This window comes from Bufo gargarizans, chromosome 1 (genome assembly GCF_014858855.1).
Source record: "Bufo gargarizans isolate SCDJY-AF-19 chromosome 1, ASM1485885v1, whole genome shotgun sequence".
Classification (NCBI taxonomy): domain Eukaryota; kingdom Metazoa; phylum Chordata; class Amphibia; order Anura; family Bufonidae; genus Bufo; species Bufo gargarizans.
Window position 1 is genome coordinate 510,379,521 of NC_058080.1, and position 27,540 is coordinate 510,407,060.

The 27,540-nt window shown below is 43.8% G+C and overlaps 1 protein-coding gene across 7 annotated transcripts in view; it reads right to left on the reverse strand.

The window, feature by feature from the left end:
* The window catches only part of EMID1 (EMI domain containing 1), a 129,670-nt gene that overhangs the window by 86,367 nt on the left and 15,763 nt on the right, over positions 1-27,540 (reverse strand). For all 7 annotated transcript variants that reach the window (XM_044288640.1, XM_044288599.1, XM_044288592.1 and 4 more), the window contains exons 2-4: positions 17,488-17,601; positions 17,217-17,320; positions 6,641-6,730 (exon numbers count right to left, since the gene is read on the reverse strand). In XM_044288640.1, coding sequence (XP_044144575.1) covers positions 6,641-6,730; positions 17,217-17,320; positions 17,488-17,601 — 308 coding nt within the window. The remainder of the gene's footprint in view (positions 1-6,640; positions 6,731-17,216; positions 17,321-17,487; positions 17,602-27,540) is intronic.

The following is a 27,540-nucleotide window of genomic DNA, read 5'->3' on the forward strand; positions in this document are numbered from 1 at the left end:
TTCCACACTCTATTTTTATCTGTATGTGGTCAGGATAGGCCAGTACTAGCACTCATTGAAGTCAACAGGAGCAGTGCTGCAGTGACGAGTGCTGTCCACTACAATGCTGATGGTGCTCTGTAGCTCCAGAGCTGACTTCTGGCTACAGAGCTACACAGAACAGCTGATCAGCTGGGTAGACTGGACTGATCAGCTAGTGATGGGCTATCCTGAAGATAAGCCATCACTTAAAAAGCCTGGACAATTCACTGAATTTTACACCCGGCTATATAACCTAAACCAAGGGGCATCCCCCTCAGTCAAACTCTCAGACACGATGAAGTGGCTTTCAACACTTGAGCTCCCCAAGCTAACGGGAGAACAGTCACGGGCACTGTCCTGTCCTTTTAAAATTGCAGAACTGAGGAAAGCCCTTAAAGACTCCCCCAGGCCCAGACGGGTTACCGATGAAATACTATGACTCCTTCCAAGAATCCCTCCTGCCTAAATTCCTACTTGTCTGCAAATCACTATGGGAAGGGAAACCCCTGCATCCACATATGCTTGCGGCCCAAATAACAATTACCCCAAGGAAGGGAAAGACCCCTCATTGTGTGCCAGATACAGACCGATATCCTTGCTCAATACTGACCTGAAATTGCTAGCTAAAATGTTGGTCTCTCGCCTCCAGTCGCTCCTACCCCAATTGATCCACATGGAGCAAGTGGGCTTTGTGGGTGGACGTGAGGGGAGGAGGAACATAAGTTGCCTGATCAATATTATACACCATGCCCACTCTACTACCACCCCATTAGTTCTTCTTGGCACAGATGCCTTTTGACAGAGTGGACTGGACTTTTATGTGCGAAGCGTTGAAAACCTTTGGCATACCTGAAAGCTTTATTGAGGTGGTAATGGCTATGTATAACAACCCAAGCGCCAGAGTTCTAGTAAACAATACACTCCCCTTTCACAATTAGCAATGGCACCAGGCAGGGCTGCCCTCTTTCCCCGCTCCTCTTCATCCTGTCAGTGGAGCCACTTTTACAGGCTGTACGGTGAGATCAAAAGATCCAGGGAATGAACATAAAAGGGATTACCCATTCACTTGCTGCATTCGCAGACGATCTCCTCCTCATCATTACAAACCCACTGAAGCCTTCCCAGCAATTCATGTTTTGTCGGAGTATTATGGGTCCCTCTCTAACTTTGAGGTTAATCTCACCAAGTCACAGGTCTTGAACATATCACTTGACACACAAAACGCAAGACCTTTTAGAGCTGAACACCCCATTCAAATGGTCGAATAGTAGCATTCCCTTCCTGGGTGTGAATATCACTTCCCATTACTCACAGTTGTATACGGAAAATTTGAAAAACATACCACGAAATATTAAAGATCTTATGACATCATGGGACTTACCATTTACCTCTTGGTTCGGCCGCAGAACCTTAATTAAATCAATAGTTCTTCCAAAGGTACTGTACTATCTGCAGGCGCTACCAATCTGTATACCTAGAGCTTTTTTTATGCAACTAAAAGGGATACTGACGCGTTTGCTCTGGAATGGTGCCATTCCTAGATTGCCGTATAGCCAAGTGATCAAACCCCAGAAATTGGGAGGTTTAGGTGTGCCAGACTTTCTTCTGTACTATACATCAATTCAGGGCCTAAGGGTCTTAGAATGGCTACGTAGCCCACCAGAGAGATTAGATGTAGAGTTGGAACAAGATCTAGTGGGATTTCCTCTGCGCTCCTTAGCACTACTCACGGGTCATAGACGGGAGATCATGAAACAAATATCCAACCCCCTTACACGTAACACTCTTAAAGTATGGTTCGCGGGAGTCTCAGAGAAATTAGTACCAGGGCAAACCTCGCCACTTTTGCAGGTCAGAGATGTCTTATGGGACTCCTCCCCCGAGTTTAGATCCACGTTAGGCGATGGGCCTAAAGCGAATTCTACCCTAATACTCAATATATTTTGTAATCCTCATGAGGGAGATGATGTAGCTCTTGGGCATCCCCAAATAGGGAATCTTTCCCACTTCCAATATGCCCACATTTTAAAGGCCACCGCAGGGAGACTGTCACAGGCTCACAACACTCCCACTCAATTCGAGCAAATGTCCTTGGGGAAGAGTGAGCCAAGTAAAAAAATCTCCAAAATATACGCCTCCCTCCTCGAAGCTCCCCAAACAATCGTACCCCTTTCATCAGGAGGTGGGAGAAAGACCTAGATATCACGTTCTCTCCTGACGAAATAAGAATAATCTTATCACAAATGAACAAAATATCTAGGTGTGTACGCCTGCAAGAGAACTACTTTAAGATGGTTACTAGATGGTACTACACTCCGGCAAAGCTGCATAAGATCTTCCCCTCCTCCTCGTCAATGTGCTGGAGAAGCTTAGACACTGAGGGCTCGTTCATGCACATATGGTGGGATTGTCATCTAGTAAGACCCTTCTGGAAAGGAGTATGTGACATTATTTCCAAAATGCAGGGTAGTGCTTTCCCGCTTATACCACAATACTGCCTGATAGGTCTAAAACCACCGAGTTGCCGGTCTCCACTTGCCAACCGCCTACATCAACACCTTTTGGCAGTAGCCAGACTCCTCATAGCCTCAAATTGGAAGTCGAGAAATATGCCTAATATTCCTCAATGGATGGCTCACTGCGACCAGGTGTACCGGTTGGAACAAATAGCGCATTGGGAGATTAATAATACCCCTCTGTTTTTGATAGGGTCTGGGGGGCCTGGAAAAAACTGCGGGAGTTTACTTAAAGAGATCAGCCGAGCTGTTTGTATGTAGCTGCCATTCACTTTAAGATATACTCAGCTTGCCATACTGAATAATGCCTAAGATGAATAATGCCTAAGAAGTGTAATAAAGAAGGTGTACAATGCAATTGATAAGAAATCATTTTCTGTTGCTTGTTAATGTGGTTGTTGTTTACTGCTTACAAAGTCACTGAAATATGTCTATGTAGATGTCATAAACTATGTCGCCTTGTGCGTGAGCACAATATGATGTAATTCACGTTTTTAAACTGATGACATTCTCAATGTTATTTACAATAAAATATTTTACAAACTAAAAAGCTTTGACAACCCCTGTAAATATTGGTAAATAATGTCACAGTAACCACATACATACAGTGGGAAAACTAAGTATTTGATACACTGGTGATTTTGCTAATTTTCCCAGGTCTGTAATTTTTTTCATAGGGAAAATTCAACTGTGAAAGACAGAATCAAAAAAAAATCCATGCATTTTATTGCATGAAGTAAGTATTTGATACAATAGAAAAACAGAACTGAATATTTGCTACAGAAACCTTTGCAATTACAGAGGTCAGGTGTTTCCTGTAATTCTTGACCAAGTCCTCCATTCTGATCTTCTCCAGATCTTTCAGGTTTCGGGACTGTTGCTGGGCTACATTGAGTTTCAGCTCCCTCCAAAGATTTTTGGTTGGGTTCAGTTCTGAAGACTGGCTAGGCCACTCAAGGACCTTGAAATGCTTTTTACTAAGCCACACCTTAGTTGCCCTGGCTGTGTGTTTCGGGTCATTGTCATGCTGGAAGACCCAGCCACGACCCATCTTCAATGCTCATACTGAGGGAAGGAGGTTATTGGTTCAATATGGTGCAGTCATCTTGTCCCCTTTGCAGAAAAGCACCCCCAAAGTATGATGTTTTAACCCCCATGCTTCACGGTTGGGACAGTGTTCTTGAGGTTGTACTCATCCTTCTTCTTCCTCCTCCAAACACAGGAAGTGGAGTTGATACCAAAAGTTCTATTTTGGTCTCATTTGACCACATGACCTTCTCCCATGCCTTCTCTGGATCATCCAGATGGTCATTGTCGAACTTCAAACGGGCCTGGATTTGTGCTGGCATGAGCAGGGGGACCTTGCGTGCCCTGCGAGATTGTAATCCATGACGGCATAGTGTGTTACTAATGGTAATCTTCAAGACTGTGGTCCCAGCTCTATTCAGGTCATTGACCATGTCCTCCTATGTAATTCTGGGCTGATTCCTGACCTTTTTCATAATCATCCTTACCCCAGGAGGCGGATGGAGCCCCAGGCCGAGGAAGATTGACAGTCATCTTGTGTGTCTTACATTATCCAATAATTGCGCCAACAGTTGTTGCCTTCTCACCAAGCTGCTTGCCTATTGTCCTGTAGCCCATTCCAGCCTTGTGCAGGTCTACAATGTTGTCTCTGGTGTCCTCTTTGGTCTTAGCTATGGTGGAGAGGTTGGAGTGTGATTGATTGAGTATTTGGACAGGTGTCTTTTATACAGGTAACGAGTTCAAACAGGTGCAATTAATACAGGTAATGAGTGCAGAGCAGGAGGGCCTCTTAAAGAATAGCTAACAGGTCTGTGAGAGACAGAATTTTTACTAGTTGGTAGGTGATCAAATACTTATTTCATGCAATAAAATGCAAATTAATTATTTAAAAATCATACAATGTGATTTTCTGGATTATTTTGTAGATTCCGTCTCCCACAGTTGAAGTGCACCTATGATAAAAATTACAGACCTCTCCATTCTTTGTAGGTGGGAAAACTTGCAAAATTGTCATTTTTGATGGATTCAATAGAAGTGCGTCCCTTTGCTAAAAGTTTGAGAGGTTAATATCTTACATGCTACCTTAACTAAAACAAAAATAAACATTTGCTACACTAGAATCTTTTCAACAGAAGTCAATGGACACATGCAGATAATCATGTAACTGCATTGTATTGTTTGTATCCGTCTGATACTTCCTCTTTCTAAAATGTATGTTTTCATCTTTTTTTTTTTTCAACAACTTTATGGCTCAGGCTTGATGTTAACAGAGCCATGAAAAAATTACAGGATTCCAATAAATCCAATATGTTTGTGCAACGTATGCGGCCGTGCTTGCTCAGTCAGCACGTGATTACAGAGCTGTGTCTGTCGCCTCTCCATCTTATTAGAACAGATGTTTCTAATTCAATCGTCCTCGTTCCCTCCACTCCTTTCTCGTACCCCTCCCCTTCTCTCTCATGAAATCACTACTCCAAGGCTGCCTTGCCATCCATTCTGTGTGCAGTCATTTCTCATCCCTGACCCATTCTCCTATTCTGTCCTTGGTTTCTCGCCTCTTCGGTTTCACTAATCTCGTTTTCCTCACTTCATTTATCACTCCTTTGCTGTTATTCACGTCTGTATTGCTTTGCATTTTGCACAATATATACCTTACACAGACACTCTCTTTTTTGAACGTGATGGCTGAAGCATTGTGTCCTTTATGGGAATCTTCCCATTACTATCGTGCCAGTGTTTTATATCCTTCAGTCTCCTTTCGCCTTTCTATAATCATCTCATTTCCTGGCCACATTTCAGTGGTTGCTCTGGCAACAAGTGGATTGCACTGTGCAGCACTGTGCCTCTCCACACCAGCCCCTACAAGGTTATGGGTAAGAGCCAAATCCAAGACCTATTATACATTGTAATGTCATCCAGCCTCTCCGACGGGAACCTTAAGGAGCCACCTAAACCTTTTTATGGCTCGGATAAAGCCTTTCTTTACTTAGGCCAGCCACAAGCAATAGGCGACAACTGAAGTGGAGAGTTCAGCTAAGAAGTGCCATGTGGCACGGAACGGGTTAAGTGCGTTTCCCTGAAGCCGCTGATTCCCTCACAGCTGCCCACTCTGTCCCAGCTGGCTTGGCAGAGTTTGTGAACTCTGCTTTTAACCCCATCTGACCTCAGGAACAGTCTGGAAAACAGGAAGGTTAACAGCAGGACAGACTCCTGTGCCCTACCATGAGCAGCAGAAAATACTAGGCTGTAGGCACAATGTCCTACCATGTCATATATGAACTGTGTGCACCATAGTGCGAAAATCCTGCCCATAAGAATGCTGTGGTTGGTTCGTTTTTTGGAGTCAACCAGCCCCAACATTTGTGTCTCATTTCAAGTTTTTATTTTATTTATTTTTTACTGATTTACGCCTTTCTATCTCAACAAGACAAACTCAACTAATGACCATTCTTGACAAAATGTCAAACAGTGGCATACATAGTGCAGAAGAGTCCACATGCCAACAATCTAGATGGAACCCCAGACATCATACTTTCCTGGAACCCCACCCCATTCCCATCTCTTGTAAGACAGATGGGGCATTGGCCTCTGGACATTTCTTTCACTTGTTTACTATGTTGCTGTAAACTTGACATTTTTTTTAGACCAATTGCAAAGAGTAAAGGCCCATTCACATGGTGGAACTGCCATTGAAATTTTGGAGCTGACACTGCACCAAAATTCTTCATGTGGTGTCTGCCTCTCATTGTTTTCAATGGTAGGTCTTGCTGCAGCCCACCGGCCGGTGGTCTAAAACCACAATCATGCCGATAAAAGACATGTCCCTTCTTGTACGGTGTGCACACAGTCGCCACTTGGAGCCATAGCGGGTCTGCTCGTGGTTTAGCTGTATTCAGTGGAGCAGGTCCATGGCATCCAAAACGAACAACCATGGCAGAAAACATGGTGGTTTCTGCCACAGTATATGTGGCAGATTTTGACAGCGTCAACATACAAAAATGCATCCTTTCAATGGAAAAAGGGACCTTCCTCTTGTTGCTGTCAACAATGAAATTAGCTTCTTAAATGTCACTTACCTGAGAAGCTAGACTCTTGTCTAGAGGGCAATTTTCGAACAACAGTACTGGTGCGTGGGGCATCCTGTACCTCAGCCAAGGATGTAGGACCTATAACATTAAAATGACAGATTTTATGTATAGCAGTTGAGTGCACTACTCTGCATACTTAATAGAGTTTACATAATTACCATGTTGTGCATCATATTAATATGTTCTACAAAACACAAGGTTCACCTCCTCTTCTAAGAGGTTTGATAGTGGTTGTTACTTGCTGTGCGCCTCTCAGACTGCCTCAATACCATGTTTATACGTGAAACTGCCACTTAACACGTTTTGAGCATCATTTTCACTGTGGTAGATCATGGGCTGCCTCCCAACAATCGTATCTACACTTCAATAACTGCAATATTAGACTGAATGCTTCGTTCATACGATGTGGGGGCAGATTCATACAGTTAGTAACATGTCTAGTAATAGATGTACATGCCTATGGTTATAATCCATGCAAGAATGTATAGGAGTAGGAAGCATCTAAGACGACACTGGTGGGCCCAGGGCAAAGATCACAAGTGGTCAAGCAGTCACCATTGTAAAACATAAAGAGGAGTGATTGGCCATCAACAAGGACACTGTGGCTAAAAAGCTAAATTGTTTTCGCTAATAAAAGTATTCTGTGTTGACTTTTATTAATGAAAAAGTAGAGTCTTTTGTCAAATCAAGAGAGCGCTGAAGCCAAATATTGATCAGAGATAGAAGATGGAGTGGTGTCAATGGAAGATAGGGGACCCTATAACAAATACCGCTATTATGGTGCCAGGTTTTTGGCACCCAGGTCACATGGATCTGATTATTTTTTTCCCCTCCAAAATCTTTTCTTGCTCCTTGAGCCAATTTCCTACCCTCTTGTTTGCTAGGGATGTTACCAATCTGTAGTGGGGAATCTTGGAGAGGTTCTAGCAAAGGGGATGGGACCAAGCAAAGCTGGACCCTGTGTCACCAATAGACCAATCGCTGCTGCATGTGCCTGAGCAAAGTCTGAAATGACAGTTTATGTTCGTATTTAGAACTGTCGCTACAACAATGCATGGGTTAACTGATATATGCTGTATTCCATATGTAGAAGTAGATTTTTGTTCTTAGGACATATCATGTTAGTAGCTTGCCAACCAGATGGAGTAATTAATACATGTGCATAAGGCTCCTTCTGAATGTCACAGTTGCATTTTATTATTACACATAAGTGTAAAAGTGTATATCTATGAGTGACCCACTTATAGCAGAGCTTCATTTGTCAATGGACTCAACTCAAAAGTAGCAAATGAGATATCCTATAGTGTGCTGCCTGTATTCACTAAGACAATATGGTTTCTATATTGAGGCAGGTCATGGTTATTATCTCTATAGCTTGGCATACACATGAGAAAAAGTTCTCTAAATCCACCGATAATGGGCAACAATCTCATGTATATGGGGGACTACCCTCTTAGCCCTGATGGCAGATGGAGGGTAAAAAGCATCCGGCATGTGGAATTTCCATAAGCCCAATCCTTTGTTCCTGTGTGAGATAAACCGCTGCCAGAGGTGCCTGGCTTCAGCTTATTTCCCCTCTCTATCGAAATAAACCAGCATGTTTGGCCAACCCAAGCATGCATGTTAATAGTCGAGTTGTCGGAAATAGCTGTCATGCAAACAAGCTTGTTTGGCCGCCAACTACAGTATCTGATGTGTACAGACATCACATACTTAAAGGGGGTTTCCTAGGAACAGGATATTGATGACCTATCCTCAGGATAGTTAAAAAATTTGCAGCACTCAGTTAAGTTCCATGCAAGTCTTCAGCGAGCACCAACTTATACGAGAGTGTAGACCTTAAAGAGGACCTTTCATCCGGCAAAAAATTCAGAACTAAGTGTCATGATCTGTAGAGCCGAGCCCAGGGATCTCACTGCACTTACTATAATCCCTGGGCACCGCTTCGTTCTCCTGCTATGCCCTCCGGTATCTTCGGTCACTTGGTTATAGTAGGTGGAGACTTAGGGGACTTGGTTATAGTAGGAGGAGTCTGCCCTTGTTCTCCAGGGCGTCTCCTTCTTCTAGGCTGTAGCGCTGGCCAATCGCAGCGCAGAGCTCACAGCCCAGGTTGTGAGTTCTGCGCTGCGATTGACCAGCGCTACAGCCTGGGAGAAGGAGACGCCCTGGAGAACAAGGGCAGACTCCTCCTACTATAACCAAGTGACCGAAGATACTGGAGGGCATAGCAGGAGAACGGAGCTGTGCCCAGGGATAATAGTAAGTGCATTGAAATCCCTGGGCGCCTCTGTATATATCATGATATTTAGTTCACAATGTTTGGACCGATGAAAGGTCCTCTTTAATCTTTATTAATTTTCTATCCTCAGGCTAGGTCATCATTATCTGATTGGTGGGGGTCTAACACCTGGTATTGTCCCCCATTAGTTGTTGCACTGTGTTGAGAGCTGCAGACTCCTAACAGCTTACCAAGAACAGTGCCATACTCTGTATTGGGTCCAGGCCATTCACTTGAATAGGATTAACCTGCACATGTGACCGATGAATGTGATGTCACGGGTCTAGGAAGAGGCCACCGAGGCGCAGCGGTCTCTTCAAACAGCTGATCAACATGGGTGCTGGGAGTCTGACCCCCATCGATCAGATATTGAATGTTCATTCCCGACAATCGGCATGTGTAAAAGTGCAGCTGATCACCCAATGAACAAGCAAATGCTTGTTCAATGGGTGAAAGCATTGTTGATGTGGACACATAAATCATTGTTTCCGGGCAGCAGATCATGCTGTGTAAACAGGGATCTGCTGCCTAGAAACAATGAATGTGTATGGGGAAGAGTCATCACTCATCATCACACCAAAGAGGTGATTGCTGCATGTAAATGCAACTCTCACTTCTACTGACAACCGTTTTGTTCCCGATAATTGCCTGCTCAGTCAGCTGCTGTAAACAGGCCTTTAGTGATATCTACCGACAATCTAATGTTTATGATGGGTCACCAGTAATAAGCTGCTGTGAGATAATACTCTTTAGCTGACAATATTTTATATCTGTGGCTATCCTAAAGGTGGCCATACACATTCAATAGCTGTTGGCTGAAAAATCAGTTATCTCTCTCGACTCCCTAATACATTTACACATTTGGTTAGATCAAGTGTGTATGTGTTGCAGAGAGGAGAAAGCCACTGCCAGACTGGTGGAAGCTTAAAATATACACATGAGACTGTTGGCCAAACCTGCCGTTCTTAGAGCATTTAGCCAGCAATACACTAAAGTGTTCTTTCTACTCAAGGAAGGAAAGATAAGTCTTTTAGGCCAGGTTCACATCACCATTCCATTTTCCATTCTTCTGATCTGTCAGAAGAACAGGAAAAAAAAATGGATCCTGTATTTGAAGCATCCTTTATGCACATTTTGCATCTGTTTTAGCCATTTCCTTCTGAAATCCGTTATTTTAGATGGATAAAAACCGAAACCTAGCTGCTACATGTTTTTGTTGCTTAGTGTGCTTTAGACGCTGAATTCCTGATTTAACCCAAACGATACACACCGGACTTTATGTAATGTATGGCCTTTTTCTATTTTCGAATATGCGCTTGTAAAAAGTGATTTTGGAAGTTTATACTGACTTTTGATAAAGAAGCACTGATAAAAGAAAGAAAGTCCTGCATGTAAGACTTTTTTTTCCCGTCAACAATTTTTCCATCTAAATTTTTTATCTCAGACAGAAATGGCTAAAACAGATGCAAAATGCTTAGGATACATTTTTTACAGGATACGCTTTTTTAAAAGATCTGTTTTTTTTTTAACAGGATACATTTTATTCATTCTTTTCTTCTGACGAATCAGAAAACTGGAAAATGAAACGGTGATGTAGTCACTGATGTAGAATTAGGTATTGACTGATGCTTTTCTTTAAAGTATAACTCTGACTTGCAATTACTTTACCCAATATATCAACACAATGCTTAAATAGTATTTCTCTAGTTTAATGATGTATTGTTTACATTAGTTGTAGAAGCAAATGCCTTAAAGGGATTGTTCGACATCCAATAAAGTTTAGAGGCTGGCTAGAAAGGGTTCAAAACACAGAAAGACACTCATCTTTTCACAGTGTTCCCGTTCCAATGCCACAACGCCTGTCTCTGCTGCTTCCGGGCCCCACCAGACTGGAGGTGACGACGTGCCGTATTCATGCAAGTCACCACCTGGTTTGATAGGGTCGATTCTGCTGACAGATGGTCTTTAAATGATTCTAATACTGTACTAATAGGCTGATTGTATAATGCTCATGTTGCTGGTAAAACTACTCTAAAATAAAATATACATTAAAAAATGTAATATAAAAAATCTAAATACATATCAATAAACATGGTGTCAAGTGTTACGGCTAGACCTTAGGGGAATAGGAAGAACCCTTGTTAGTGCATACCAAATGCAATCCCACATATGTAGTATGCTGACCCTTAGTGCTACTGGGAGACAGGTACAAATCTTTACCTAATCCCTGTGAAACACACAAAATCCTCAGTAATCTTCTACTATATGGCATAATCCTTTGCAGGAGATTTGATGCTGTTCCATATGCATATATGGCTTACCCCCTCTTTCGTGCTAGACTCATGTGAAAGGCGGCACTTAACAGCAAACTCGAATGGTTAATGTTAGTCACATGTTTCCCATTTTCTGCATTGGTATTTCCCATTAGAATTTCCTAAACATCCAGCCTGTAAAGCCTGCTGTAAAACATGACTCAAAGGAATAGGTACTGGAATGGGTTATCCTGAGCAGCTCACACACAGCAAGGATATTTGTTGAGGGAAATATCAGGGAATTAGTTTATGCACTTACCGACTATGTTAATGTAGCCTCAGTAAATGCGAAGCTTTTAAAGCCGTTTTCTCAGAGTTAAATATTGATAACCTATTCTCAGGTCATCAGTATCTGATTGAAGGGGGGCTGACTCCTAGCACCCCTCCGATCTGCTGGTGCTCTTAACATTCATCGGTCAAATGGGATTTGTGCAGCTCCAAGCAGTGGCGTACATAGAGAAGTAAGGGCCCCATAGCAAGGATCAAACCACGTCCCCCACACAGGACAGAAGGGTTTCTGCCTAAACCCCTTTAAATGACCCTTGGGCCATTTTTTCACTGCCTCGTTTGATAAAAGTTGAGTCCTGACCAAGTTTTCACCTCCAGTAGAAGAGGAGATAATCCCAACTAAGACTGGGCCCCCTCTTGCCCTGGGCCCTATAGCAGTCCCATGGTCTACCGCTATGGTAGTTACGCCCCTGGCTCCAAGCAATGTACAAAATGTGCTTGGAAGACTATGAAGGGACAGTGGATGCTGTGGATCCTTAAAACAGCTGATCGGCGGGGGTTCCAGGAGTCAAACTCCCTCTGATCAGATATTGATTGAGGTTAGGTTATCAATTTTTCATTCAAGGAAAACACTTTTGAAGCCCAAATCATATTCTGACATGTCAATACACACCTGATCTTTGTAGCTTAAATAAGTACTTCCATGACCTGTTAGAATGGTACATGATGTAGTGAAGATAACCTTCTTACCAGTGTGCAGTATTTGTGAGCTATCCCCTCCCTTCTGATTCTCAGCTGTGCCATGTGACTAACAATCTGACCTTTCAAATAACACAGCATATTATGTGGGGACAGGAAGCCAGTTTCTCTATGTATTCCTATGGGAGTCTCAATGTCAGTCTCATAGAAATGAATAGAGTAACTGACTTCCTGTCCTGTGTTACTTGGAAATCAAAGTGCTGGTCCCATGACACAGCTGAGAATCAGAAGGGAGGTTATAATTCCCAAATACAGTCACTGGTAAGAAGATTATTTTCACTTTACGTCATGTACCTTTCTAAAGGGTCAGAGAATAAAAGTTTTGTGGGAGTGCTACATTAAACATTTTTTTTATTATTTTAACTACTCACCTCATCACTATCTGCAGAACTGCTAAAATGAAGAGGAGGTAAACAGTGGTGGTCGCAGGGAGTGCAAACCCGACTGGGCCCGGAGGGGAATGGGACTCACCCAGATCTCCAAGCAAGTGCCATTTTCAGGATACTGTTTTAGACCTGTTGCCTCCTAGAGAGCAAGAGGACGTCAGGTGGTGTGATGACATCACCGGATCACTCTACCTGTGCCAGGCTGACTAAGGAGGAAGTGGACTGTTCAACTGCTCATTGTGGAAACGGAATTAGGGGAGTTATCAGCTTTTTATTTTAATTGTGTCAAAGGAAGCATGAGGTGAACAGAAGGAGGAATTTAGGGGGACAGAAAGTAGTATATCTGTATAGAACCTAGCAGCACCACTGGTTCTAGCACAACCAATCAATGTGGTATTGCTGGTGGTAGGACCTAGATCGCAAATTTGTCCTGGGTTCATATGATTCTAGTAACATGAATGGAAGTAAATAATTATTTAAGGGAGGAGGTATGTCTCTATAGACCCTAGCAGCATCACTGGGTCTTGCACAACCAATCAACGCGGCATTGCTGGTGGTGGGGCCTAGATCCAAAATTTGTCTATAGGATTCTAGTCACACGACTGGAAGTAAAATATTATATAAGGGAGCCTGAGCTGGTATTTGCTGGCATTTTGTTTGGAGGTTACATTGAATTCTGCTCAATCTATAAATGGGAGCACTTGCTGTTAATTTAGATAGGGAACCTCTGCTGACACTATATACTGTAAGAGGGGCACTCTGCTGAAGCAGTAACACTCACAGGGGCGCAACAAATAACCATGGGGACTCTTAGCAAAGCTTATAATGGTGACTTGCCCCCCATGACCATTTTCAGTTCAGAGTATGAAAACATTATGATTATTTTGCCATCACTAATGTACTGGGATAAAGTACAATATTATGTCATAGTTCAGGAATAATAAACAGAGTGAAGTCACAAAAAAGATAAACACAGTGATGCTACAGTACAAGGATGATAAAAACTATGCTATCACAATAAATAGGTAATAAACAGAATGACATCAAAGGGATTGTGCACACAGTAATGGGCTAATGTTCATAGTGATGTTACAGCATAGGTATAATGCCCACAGTGATTGCACAGCACAGGGATAATGCACATGGTGATGCCACAGTACAGATATAATGCTCACAGTGATGACACAGCACAGGGATGATGCATACAGTGATGCCACAATTAAGGAATAATGCAGTGCTGTCACAGAATCGGGCAAATGATCAAAGTGATGTCACAGTACACAATTAAAATGCAATGTGACATCACAATGCAGAAATGTGTCTCTTAATACACAGATAATGCACATAGTGTTGTCAAAAAAGTGGGATAATGCGCACACTGCTGTCATAGTCCAGGGATAGTACACACAGTCATGGGTACTAGCGCTGGACTTAAACTTAGTCCGATTTAGGTAGTGTAAATCGATTGTAATGCCCCAAGATATTGCCCTATTTGCCCTGATAAGGCACAGTACCCATCATGAATAGACTGTACTGGAACCTAACCCATTGCACCCATATTTATTCCCTATCAGAATAAACTAGCGGTTCTTCAGGGAAACAAACAAGGCTAAAGGAGCAAAGATTGCTAAAAAGACACAGAAATGGTGGTGGCTCGTAGTAAGCAAAATGGTCAACCCACGGTTAGAGTGTGCAATGAAGGCATAATAGGACGTGTATGATGGTATGTTTGTCAAGTACATAATGTTTTCAGGGATTATTTATACCTATCTTAAATAAGTGGAAGTTGCTGTTTGTCATTTATCATGCCATCTTTCCTGTAGCCTTCCCTCGCTGTTCCCCTCAGGAGACGCTAGTGTTGTAAATTGTGCTATGTTAAGAAGCTGTGTGAGATCCAGAGGGGCACAGGTCACAGTGACTGAAATAATCGTAGTCCTGCTGTAGATTTACATCTTCCTACTGTCACGTCCAGGAACAGACACAGCTGTTTTTGCCAAACTGTACAACGCCTAGAAAATGCACAGTATGGCAGATTGTAAGCTCTCTTCTACCTCTAGGACTGAATCACAAATATGACTTAGAGCAAATGACTTTGACTATAAGGAGAAATAAAACTTTAAATGGGGTTCTCCGGGAATTAAGAAAATAAAATTAGTGAAAATACTTAAAGGGGTTGTCTCACCAAAACAATTAGTGTTAAATGTAACAATAACATCGCTATAATCATTTTTGCTAATAGCTTCAATTTTCTGTAATGCAGTCCTTGCTTGATATATGAAGATTCCTGCCCCCTTATTTTTGCTCGTTGCCAAGGGGAACCGGCCACCACTGAATCGCTATCAGCGGTGGCCGTGCAGGCGCTGTGCCACTTATTGTTTGTAATCTGTCGGGAGTGAGCGTGCATCACTACCTGCGCATGCTCACTAGCTCCCAACAGCCACCAGTGAAGGAGGGCGCACTGCGCATTAGCGACCTCCCTCCAGTCACTTGTATAGGGCAGATGTAAATGTATGGGGAGCAGATTGAAATAGCTGAGCAGCCAGAGCACAGTGGATTTAGTGCATCCTGCTTGCTCAGCACTGAGAGGACATTGGGGAACAGCCAGGGCACAGTAAAATGTGTAAGGGGGTGTTACGATCCTCCCCAATCAGCCAAGCAAGCTATACAGTGCAGGCTGGAAGGATGCCTTGTTGGGAGCATGCACGTACATAGGGGGATGGGATTACATGATTCAGGGCCTGCTACTCATAGGATGATTAAACTTGTTATTCAAATGCCCACATCCAGCATGAAAAGGCACACTGGAAGGACTAAGGATGGCTCCAACTCGCTTGGTGAGACAACCCCTTTAAATATTACTTTATTCTAAATATATTCCCAAATACCATTCATTAGTTATAATGGTTTGCACAGTAGGACACGTTTCTTCACAACACTGAGCTAAAGAGCTGCCTCATCCTGCGCTCTGCTTGTCAGGGATTATGCTCCCGAATACAGCTGATAAGATCAGCTCATTCTCTGTAGCAATGCAGCTAAAAAGGAGACATGAAGTACAGAGAGGAGTTGGGGATGTGGCTAATCATGCTCTTCTATGCAGTCTCCATTACCACAGCCTGTCCTGTCCGTCCTCTCTGTACTTCATGTCTCCTCATGAGCTCCATTCCTAGAGAGATTCAGTTGAAGATCATCTTAACTATATTCATTGATAATCCCTGACAAGAAGAGCAGAGAGGAGGATGAGGCAGCTCATTACCTCAGTGTTGTGAATTTATCTTCCTGTGTGATTAGGACAGGTTTTCTTTGTACTAATAGGACGGCGGTCATTTTATTTCTCCTAATGATTGCTCCCCAGACAAAATGAGCCATTATATCTAATGAAAGGTATTTGGGGATATATATTATAATGAAGTAATATTTAAGTATTTTAATTTTCTTACTTCCCGGAGAACCCCTTTTGAGCAATCATCCTAGAATTTTCTAAGTCTCAATATGATTACATATTAATATTTTTATGGTATCTAAATCTTGAACATCATTTTCTCCCTATACTATTGGCAGCACTAAGAATCCTTGAGATATTTAGGGTTCAGTAACCCATTTAGGCCAATGTCAAGCATTATTATGGCTACATGGTTGCAACTAACCATGGGGCGCCATATCAACACCTGGAATGGGGCCCTCATGCACCATGGCATGAAAATATTTGATTACTTTGGTCCCCACTACAGTACGTCCTATGTGTCTATTGAGTTTTCTTTTCCTCCTCCCTTCCACCATCTTCTATGACACTGCTCTGTATAGTTTATAAGGGAGAATAGAGCAATATCTGAATGACGTTCAATAGAGTTAAATGTAGATTCATCTGTATAGGTTAGTTCTTTCTCAAAGGGGTTGTCCAACAAAAATATTCTACAGTTTTCAAACCAGCTCCTGGATCTGGATACGTTTGTAATAGCATGTCATTAAAGATTTAGTATAGCCACTGAGTTATTGAAAGAAAACCATCTGTATAACCATCTGCTGTTTGATGTTCTATCTTCTCTGTCCACCTCACTGAGGTGGATGCACATGCTCAGTTCCATCCTTTAACTGCCACCAGCTGCAGCAGACAGGACACGCCTCCTGAGAAAGGGACGCACCCCCTGAGAAATAAATCTAGCAGAGCAATTGTATCAATGAATGGGGAGATCTCTGGATCCATGTGAGATACAGGGTTGGTTCTTGCTTTGTTAGAAAGAGATTATAAGCTAAGATACGTGGAGTTGCTACTAGAGGCTTTAACAATACCAGTCCATGACATTGAGTCAATACTGCAGTTATTTGTGACTTGCATGCAGAGCTACTCATTTGTTAAAGTGGGAAGGGAGATATAAAACTGCAGAAACCCTTGAGTTTTTAGGTTTTGAGTGAAGTAAAGTCTGCATCAATGCATCGAAATATTCCACAAGGGATGCAGTACCTGGATTAATTTGACTAATGCATAAAAGAATCAACTTATATGTAAGTATACCAACATATACTTGACCAAATGACTCTTTTGTCATCTACTTGTATTTAAATTATCCTGCACATAAAACATATAGAAAAGTCAAATTTGTTACCCTCATCACAGCTTGGTCCTCTGTATCCTGGACAGCATCTCCACTCTAGTGTGGTCACCGTCTTGTAGCTGAGTCTATAGGTGGGTCGGACAACAGTCCTATAACTAGAAATCAGATAATAAATGAATAACTACATGAGCCAGAGAAAACATAATGGTTGGGCAGAGAGTCTGTAATAGAGGTGGTAAAATAATAATAATAATAATAATAATAAGAAGAAGAAGAAGAAGGAACAGAACTCCTCTCTATTCTCTGCAGTCTGTTTTCTCACCTTCCTCCGGAGCAGCCTGCAGCCCAGTGACAGTTCTGGTACACCCTCTGCAGGAAAGTGCCATTCTGAACTTGACAAGACACAGTGCGAGTGATGGGTACAGAGCACCAGTTTCTACAAGTACAAAGTAAAGAAAGATATGAAAATATATTAGGTGATGACTTATTAATGGTTCCAGTCTTTATTAAAGAAGATCTGTCATCTGGAAATACACTGTTAAGCCTCATGCAGACGTCCGAGGAACACGGTCTGTGAGATATCGGACTGGCATTGCAGGAGAGCACGACGTCATTGGTTGCTATGACGCCGTGCGCTCCTGCAATGCCAGTCCGGTATCTCACGGACCGTGTTCCACGGACGTCTGCATGAGGCTTTAGACCAGGCACAATGCCTTGTAGGACTAGCTCAGCTGAATGTAATGATACCTTTCATTTAGTGATCTGTTGCTTCATTCTGGAGAATTAATCCATATTCAATTGAGCAGCTAAGTGCACTGAGGGAGGACCCAAGCCCCTATGTCCACCCTTGCTGCTCCTACTTCCTCTGCCAGACCCTTATTTTCCTAGCCAGGTAAGATGACTATGCAGGATGCCAGCCCTGTTAGTCAATAGGAGAGAGGTGTGCCCATAGTGGCTTGGGCCCGCCATCAGTGAACTTCGCTTCTCATTTGCATATGCATTAAAAGTACATTTTCTCCAGAGTAAAGCAATAGATCACTAAGTAAAAGCTATCTTTACATTCAGCAAGGCTAGAACTACAAGCCATTGTGTCTGGTTTAACAGCAACTTTCCTGGTGAAAAACTCCCTTTAAACAGTATCTCTCCTATAATACAATATTATTTTCTTTCTTCCTGACTGAGCTCGTTTACTGTGCCAATAAAGGTTGTAAGACAGCTTTCAATATACCCTGACTGGCACTGAAATCTGCCGTCACATGCAGAGGTATGACGGTCTTCTCTGTGTGCTCTCGCTTTCATCTACTGCTCTTCTTGTGTGTCAGTCTTAGCTGTAGTTCTTGCATTCTGTTGATGAGCCAGGAGGTCTGGATGCTGGCTAATGCCCTGAACGATTTGATTCTGCTGCTGAATGTCTGGTGCCGGCTGTCAGACGGCTGATGCTCAGAAAAACGATTGCTATATACTGTATATAAGGTAGAGGAGGCAGCAGTGACAGTAGGGAGAAGATGGGTTCAGCTATTAAGTACCACTAAGATCTGTTGAGACCTTTTGAAGGACATATTGGGGAAGATTTATCAATGTGTTTATGCCAGTTTCAGCTGAAAATTTATGAAGCCACTGCACCATTTTTTCCAAAATATATGAGTGTGACTCAATAATGAACATTTTCTTGTAGGAAAACAACACCGGGCTGAAACTGGTTATCCCTCTTTTACCAAGTGATGGCCCATCTTCAGGACAGGTCATCACTAGCTGTTCGGTGAGGGTCTAACACCCCACGACCCGCCTGTTCATGTGTAGCTCTGTCACTGATTGTTGGCAGTGGAAATACACCGCTCAATCAACCTTGTAGTGGAGGGAGCTTGTTACTACCATTATGCTTCCATTGAACTCAATGGGCGCAGAGCTGTAGAAACAAGCTCTGTCCACTACAAGGTTGATGGAGATGTGTGTAGCTGGCCAGCTAAGACCTGTCCTAGGTTGCTAATATAGCTTGTGTGTTTATACGGCTAGACCTGCCAATAACCTTAATACAGTTCCTATGTTTGTGTGTTAAAGACAACAGCAGAGTTATTTACAGTGACTTCATGTTTGGATGTCATGTAACTGTTATATATTGTGTTCACAGAAGCAGAAAAGATAATATGCCTTTAAGATTCATTATATGGATGTGAGGTAAGCTCAATGACACAGCAGAAATAGAAAGCATAGAGTTAAACTGTTGTTGCTGGGCAGGAGTCTAGACCAATCACAGCCAGCCTCACACACACAGCAGGAGTCTTGGCCAATCACAGCCAGCCTCACACACAGCCTGTGTGGGAAATTCCCTAGCAGGAGCTGCTAGAAATTATTATTCACCAGAGAGAGACATTCACTCCACTAAGAGCTGTGTTTTATGGAAGCAGAGAGGCCAAAATAGGTCTTTAAAACAGTTACATAATGTTCCTACTCTTAATATAGTCATTAGAACTGTATACTGAACCAGTTATATGTGTGTTTACTTACAGTTCCACCAATTGCAAACTACAAAGTTCACAATCCAAATTCAAATTCCATATTGCAATCGAAATTGCATACAACCATACCAGATCATACTCAACCAATCAGCAAATAGTTATTGCTAACTGCATACTGCAAATTGCGGCCAAATTCAGCAAGTGAGCTATTAGTTAGACTTCAGATATACCTCTCAGAGAGATCATAAAGTGCTTAAATAACTTAAAGTGAGAGTACAGATACTCAAGAGAGAAATATATCCACCATTTTATGTTGAATGACAAGATTGAACATTTGAACCACCATCTTATGCATACTGCCATTTTTTTTAATATCTTTTCAACACGTGTAGGGATGAGCGAACTCGAACTGTATAGTTCGGGTTCGTACCGAATTTTGGGGTGTCCGTGACACGGACCCGAACCCGGACATTTTCGTAAAAGTCCGGGTTCGGGTTCGGTGTTCGTCGCTTTCTTGGCGCTTTTGTGACGCTTTCTTGGCGCTTTTTGAAAGGCTGCAAAGCAGCCAATCAACAAGCGTCATACTACTTGCCCCAAGAGGCCGTCACAGCCATGCCTACTATTGGCATGGCTGTGATTGGCCAGAGCACCATGTGACCCAGCCTCTATTTAAGCTGGAGTCACATAGCGCCGCCCGTCACTCTGCTCTGATTAGCGTAGGGAGAGGTTGCGGATGCGACAGTAGGGCGAGATTAGGCAGATTAACTCCTCCAAAGGACTTCACTTGATTAATCGATCGATCTGCAGCTGTGCATCATTGAGCTGCTGAAATTCAAATGCTCACTCACTGTTTTTAGGCTGCCCAGACCGTTTGTCAGTCACTTTTTTCTGGGGTGATCGGCGGCCATTTTGTGTCTTGTGCGGTGCTGCGACCAAGTGCATCCAAGCTGCGACCAAGTGCATTTAACCCTCAATGGTGTGGTTGTTTTTTGGCTAAAGCCTACATCAGGGTGAAGCTGTCACACCAAGTGCATTTAACCAGCAATAGTCTGTTCATTTTTTGGCCATATACTAAATCAGGGGCAAGCTGCGCCTGTCACCAAGTGCATTTAACCCTCAATGGTGTGGTTGTTTTTTGGCTAAAGCCTACATCAGGGTGAAGCTGTCACACCAAGTGCATTTAACCAGCAATAGTCTGTTCATTTTTTGGCCATATACTAAATCAGGGGCAAGCTGCGCCTGTCACCAAGTGCATTTAACCCTCAATGGTGTGGTTGTTTTTTGGCTAAAGCCTACATCAGGGTGAAGCTGTCACACCAAGTGCATTTAACCAGCAATAGTCTGTTCATTTTTTGGCCATATACTAAATCAGGGGCAAGCTGCGCCTGTCACCAAGTGCATTTAACCCTCAATGGTGTGGTTGTTTTTTGGCTAAAGCCTACATCAGGGTGAAGCTGTCACACCAAGTGCATTTAACCAGCAATAGTCTGTTCATTTTTTGGCCATATACTACATCAGGGGCAAGCTGCGCCCGTCACCAAGTGCATTTATCCCTCAGTAGTGTGGTTGGTCAAGCTGTGACACCAAGTGCATTTAACCAGCAATAGTATTTTCATTTTTTGGCCATATACTACATCAGGGGCAAGCTGCGCCCGTCACCAAGTGCATTTAACCAGCAATAGTGTGGTTATTTTTTGGCCATATCCCAGTCTAATTCTGTCACTAAATCCATACCGGTCACCCAGCGCCTAAATACTAGGCCTCAAATTTATATCCCGCTAAATCTCTCGTTACCGCTGTCCTGTTGTGGCTGGGAAAGTTATTTAGTGTCCGTCAAAGCACATTTTTTGTTCTGGGTTGAAGTACAATTCCCAATTTAGCAATTTCATAATTTAGTGGTTCCTGCTATATCAGAGCTATTTGAAATCTATCCCTAAAAGGGTATATAATATTCAAGGTGCACATAGGGTCATTCAGAATAACTTCACACACACCCGCTACTGTGCATTTCCAAGTCTAATTCTGTCACTAAACCCATACCTGTCACCCAGCGCCTAAATACTAGGCCTCAAATTTATATCCTGCTAAATCTCTCGTTACCGCTGTCCTGTTGTGGCTGGGAAAGTTATTTAGTGTCCGTCAAAGCACATTTTTTGTTCTGGGTTGAAATACAATTCCCAATTTAGCAATTTCATAATTTAGTGGTTTCTGCTATATCAGAGCTATTTGAAATCTATCCCTAAAAGGGTATATAATATTCAAGGTGCACATTGGGTCATTCAGAATAACTTCACACACACCCGCTACTGTGTATTTCCAAGTCTAATTCTGTCACTAAACCCATACCTGTCACCCAGCGCCTAAATACTAGGCCTCAAATTTATATCCTGCTAAATCTCTCGTTACCGCTGTCCTGTTGTGGCTGGGAAAGTTATTTAGTGTCCGTCAAAGCACATTTTTTGTTCTGGGTTGAAATACAATTCCCAATTTAGCAATTTCATAATTTAGTGGTTTCTGCTATATCAGAGCTATTTGAAATCTATCCCTAAAAGGGTATATAATATTCAAGGTGCACATTGGGTCATTCAGAATAACTTCACACACACCCGCTACTGTGTATTTCCAAGTCTAATTCTGTCACTAAACCCATACCTGTCACCCAGCGCCTAAATACTAGGCCTCAAATTTATATCCTGCTAAATCTCTCGTTACCGCTGTCCTGTTGTGGCTGGGAAAGTTATTTAGTGTCCGTCAAAGCACATTTTTTGTTCTGGGTTGAAATACAATTCCCAATTTAGCAATTTCATAATTTAGTGGTTTCTGCTATATCAGAGCTATTTGAAATCTATCCCTAAAAGGGTATATAATATTCAAGGTGCACATAGGGTCATTCAGAATAACTTCACACACACCCGCTACTGTGCATTTCCAAGTCTAATTCTGTCACTAAACCCATACCTGTCACCCAGCGCCTAAATACTAGGCCTCAAATTTATATCCCGCTAAATCTCTCGTTACCGCTGTCCTGTTGTGGCTGGGAAAGTTATTTAGTGTCCGTCAAAGCACATTTTTTGTTCTGGGTTGAAATACAATTCCCAATTTAGCAATTTCATAATTTAGTGGTTTCTGCTATATCAGAGCTATTTGAAATCTATCCCTAAAAGGGTATATAATATTCAAGGTGCACATTGGGTCATTCAGAATAACTTCACACACACCCGCTACTGTGTATTTCCAAGTCTAATTCTGTCACTAAACCCATACCTGTCACCCAGCGCCTAAATACTAGGCCTCAAATTTATATCCTGCTAAATCTCTTGTTACCGCTGTCCTGTTGTGGCTGGGAAAGTTATTTAGTGTCCGTCAAAGCACATTTTTTGTTCTGGGTTGAAATACAATTCCCAATTTAGCAATTTCATAATTTAGTGGTTTCTGCTATATCAGAGCTATTTGAAATCTATCCCTAAAAGGGTATATAATATTCAAGGTGCACATTGGGTCATTCAGAATAACTTCACACACACCCGCTACTGTGTATTTCCAAGTCTAATTCTGGCACTAAACCCATACCTGTCACCCAGCGCCTAAATACTAGGCCTCAAATTTATATCCTGCTAAATCTCTCGTTACCGCTGTCCTGTTGTGGCTGGGAAAGTTATTTAGTGTCCGTCAAAGCACATTTTTTGTTCTGGGTTGAAATACAATTCCCAATTTAGCAATTTCATAATTTAGTGGTTTCTGCTATATCAGAGCTATTTGAAATCTATCCCTAAAAGGGTATATAATATTCAAGGTGCACATTGGGTCATTCAGAATAACTTCACACACACCCGCTACTGTGTATTTCCAAGGCTAATTCTGGCACTAAACCCATACCTGTCACCCAGCGCCTAAATACTAGGCCTCAAATTTATATCCCGCTAAATCTCTCGTTACCGCTGTCGCTGGGAAAGTTATTTAGTGTCCGTTCAAGCACATTTCTTGTTCTGGGTTGAAATACAATTCCCAATTTAGCAATTTCATAATTTAGTGGTTTCTGCTATATCAGAGCTATTTGAAATCTATCCCTAAAAGGGTATATAATATTCAAGGTGCACATTGGGTCATTCAGAATAACTTCACACACACCCGCTACTGTGTATTTCCAAGTCTAATTCTGGCACTAAACCCATACCTGTCACCCAGCGCCTAAATACTAGGCCTCAAATTTATATCCCGCTAAATCTCTCGTTACCGCTGTCCTGTTGTGGCTGGGAAAGTTATTTAGTGTCCGTCAAAGCACATTTTTTGTTCTGGGTTGAAATACAATTCCCAATTTAGCAATTTCATAATTTAGTGGTTTCTGCTATATCAGAGCTATTTGAAATCTATCCCTAAAAGGGTATATAATATTCAAGGTGCACATTGGGTCATTCAGAATAACTTCACACACACCCGCTACTGTGTATTTCCAAGTCTAATTCTGTCACTAAACCCATACCTGTCACCCAGCGCCTAAATACTAGGCCTCAAATTTATATCCCGCTAAATCTCTCGTTACCGCTGTCCTGTTGTGGCTGGGAAAGTTATTTAGTGTCCGTCAAAGCACATTTTTTGTTCTGGGTTGAAATACAATTCCCAATTTAGCAATTTCATAATTTAGTGGTTTCTGCTGTATCAGAGCTATTTGAAATCTATCCCTAAAAGGGTATATAATATTCAAGGTGCACATAGGGTCATTCAGAATAACTTCACACACACGCTACTGTGCATTTCCAAGTCTAATTCTGTTAGTAAATCCATACCGGTCACCCAGCGCCTAAATACTAGGCCTCAAATTTATATCCCGCTGAATTTGAATACAATACATTGGGCCAAATAATATTTTTGTTGTTGTGGTGAACCATAACAATGAGAAAAACATCTAGTAAGGGACGCGGACGTGGACATGGTCGTGGTGGTGTTAGTGGACATCCACACGTCCTAGTGTACCAACTACCTCAGGTCCCAGTAGCCGCCAGAATTTACAGCGATATATGGTGGGGCCCAATGCCGTTCTAAGGATGGTAAGGCCTGAGCAGGTACAGGCATTAGTCAATTGGGTGGCCGACAGTGGATCCAGCACGTTCACATTATCTCCCACCCAGTCTTCTGCAGAAAGCGCACAGATGGCGCCTGAAAACCAACCCCATCAGTCTGTCACATCACCCCCATGCATACCAGGGAAACTGTCTCAGCCTCAAGTTATGCAGCAGTCTCTTATGCTGTTTGAAGACTCCGCTGGCAGGGTTTCCCAAGGGCATCCACCTAGCCCTTCCCCAGCGGTGAAAGATATAGAATGCACTGACGCACAACCACTTATGTTTCCTGATGATGAGGACATGGGAATACCACCTCAGCATGTCTCTGATGATGACGAAACACAGGTGCCAACTGCTGCGTCTTTCTGCAGTGTGCAGACTGAACAGGAGGTCAGGGATCAAGACTGGGTGGAAGACGATGCAGGGGATGATGAGGTCCTAGACCCCACATGGAATGAAGGTCGTGCCACTGACTTTCACAGTTCGGAGGAAGAGGCAGTGGTGAGACCGAGCCAACAGCGTAGCAAAAGAGGGAGCAGTGGGCAAAAGCAGAACACCCGCCGCCAAGAGACTCCGCCTGCTACTGCCCGCCGCGATCTGGGACCGAGCACCCCAAAGGCAGCTTCAATGAGTTCCCTGGCATGGCACTTCTTCAAACAATGTGCTGACGACAAGACCCGAGTGGTTTGCACGCTGTGCCATCAGAGCCTTAAGCGAGGCATTAACGTTCTGAACCTGAGCACAACCTGCATGACCAGGCACCTGCATGCAAAGCATGAACTGCAGTGGAGTAAACACCTTAAAACCAAGGAAGTCACTCAGGCTCCCCCTGCTACCTCTTCTGCTGCTGCCGCCTCGGCCTCTTCTGCTGCTGCCGCCTCGGCCTCTTCCTCCGCCTCTGGAGGAACGTTGGCACCTGCCGCCCAGCAAACAGGGGATGTACCACCAACACCACCACCACCACCTCCGTCACCAAGCGTCTCAACCATGTCACACGGCAGCGTTCAGCTCTCCATCTCACAAACATTTGAGAGAAAGCGTAAATTCCCACCTAGCCACCCTCGATCCCTGGCCCTGAATGCCAGCATTTCTAAACTACTGGCCTATGAAATGCTGTCATTTAGGCTGGTGGACACAGACAGCTTCAAACAGCTCATGTCGCTTGCTGTCCCACAGTATGTTGTTCCCAGCCGCCACTACTTCTCCAAGAGAGCCGTGCCTTCCCTGCACAACCAAGTATCCGATAAAATCAAGTGTGCACTGCGCAACGCCATCTGTGGCAAGGTCCACCTAACCACAGATACGTGGACCAGTAAGCACGGCCAGGGACGCTATATCTCCCTAACTGCACACTGGGTAAATGTAGTGGCAGCTGGGCCCCAGGCGGAGAGCTGTTTGGCGCACGTCTTTCCGCCGCCAAGGATCGCAGGGCAACATTCTTTGCCTCCTGTTGCCACCTCCTCCTTCTCGGCTTCCTCCTCCTCTTCTTCCACCTGCTCATCCAGTCAGCCACACACCTTCACCACCAACTTCAGCACAGCCCGGGGTAAACGTCAGCAGGCCATTCTGAAACTCATATGTTTGGGGGACAGGCCCCACACCGCACAGGAGTTGTGGCGGGGTATAGAACAACAGACCGACGAGTGGTTGCTGCCGGTGAGCCTCAAGCCCGGCCTGGTGGTGTGCGATAATGGGCGAAATCTCGTTGCAGCTCTGGGACTAGCCAATTTGACGCACATCCCTTGCTTGGCGCATGTGCTGAATTTGGTGGTGCAGAAGTTCATTCACAACTACCCCGACATGTCAGAGCTGCTGCATAAAGTGCGGGCCGTCTGTTCGCGCTTCCGGCGTTCACATCCTGCTGCTGCTCGCCTGTCTGCGCTACAGCGTAACTTCGGCCTTCCCGCTCACCGCCTCATATGCGACGTGCCCACCAGGTGGAACTCCACCTTGCACATGCTGGACAGACTGTGCGAGCAGCAGCAGGCCATAGTGGAGTTTCAGCTGCAGCACGCACGGGTCAGTCGCACTACAGAACAGCACCACTTCACCACCAATGACTGGGCCTCCATGCGAGACCTGTGTGCCCTGTTGCGCTGTTTCGAGTACTCCACCAACATGGCCAGTGGCGATGACGCCGTTATCAGCGTTACAATACCACTTCTATGTCTCCTTGAGAAAACACTTAGGGCGATGATGCAAGAGGAGGTGGCCCAGGAGGAGGAGGAGGAGGAGGAAGAGGGGTCATTTTTAGCACTTTCAGGCCAGTCTCTTCGAAGTGACTCAGAGGGAGGTTTTTGGCAACAGCAGAGGCCAGGTACAAATGTGGCCAGACAGGGCCCACTACTGGAGGACGAGGAGGACGAGGATGAGGAGGAGGTGGAGGAGGATGAGGATGAAGCATGGTCACAGCGGGGTGGCACCCAACGCAGCTCGGGTCCATCACTGGTGCGTGGCTGGGGGGAAAGGCAGGACGATGACGATACGCCTCCTACAGAGGACAGCTTGTCCTTACCCCTGGGCAGCCTGGCACACATGAGCGACTACATGCTGCAGTGCCTGCGCAACGACAGCAGAGTTGCCCACATTTTAACCTGTGCGGACTACTGGGTTGCCACCCTGCTGGATCCACGCTACAAAGACAATGTGCCCACCTTACTTCCTGCACTGGAGCGTGATAGGAAGATGCGCGAGTACAAGCGCACGTTGGTAGACGCGCTACTGAGAGCATTCCCAAATGTCACAGGGGAACAAGTGGAAGCCCAAGGCCAAGGCAGAGGAGGAGCAAGAGGTCGCCAAGGCAGCTGTGTCAATGCCAGCTCCTTTGAGGGCAGGGTTAGCATGGCAGAGATGTGGAAA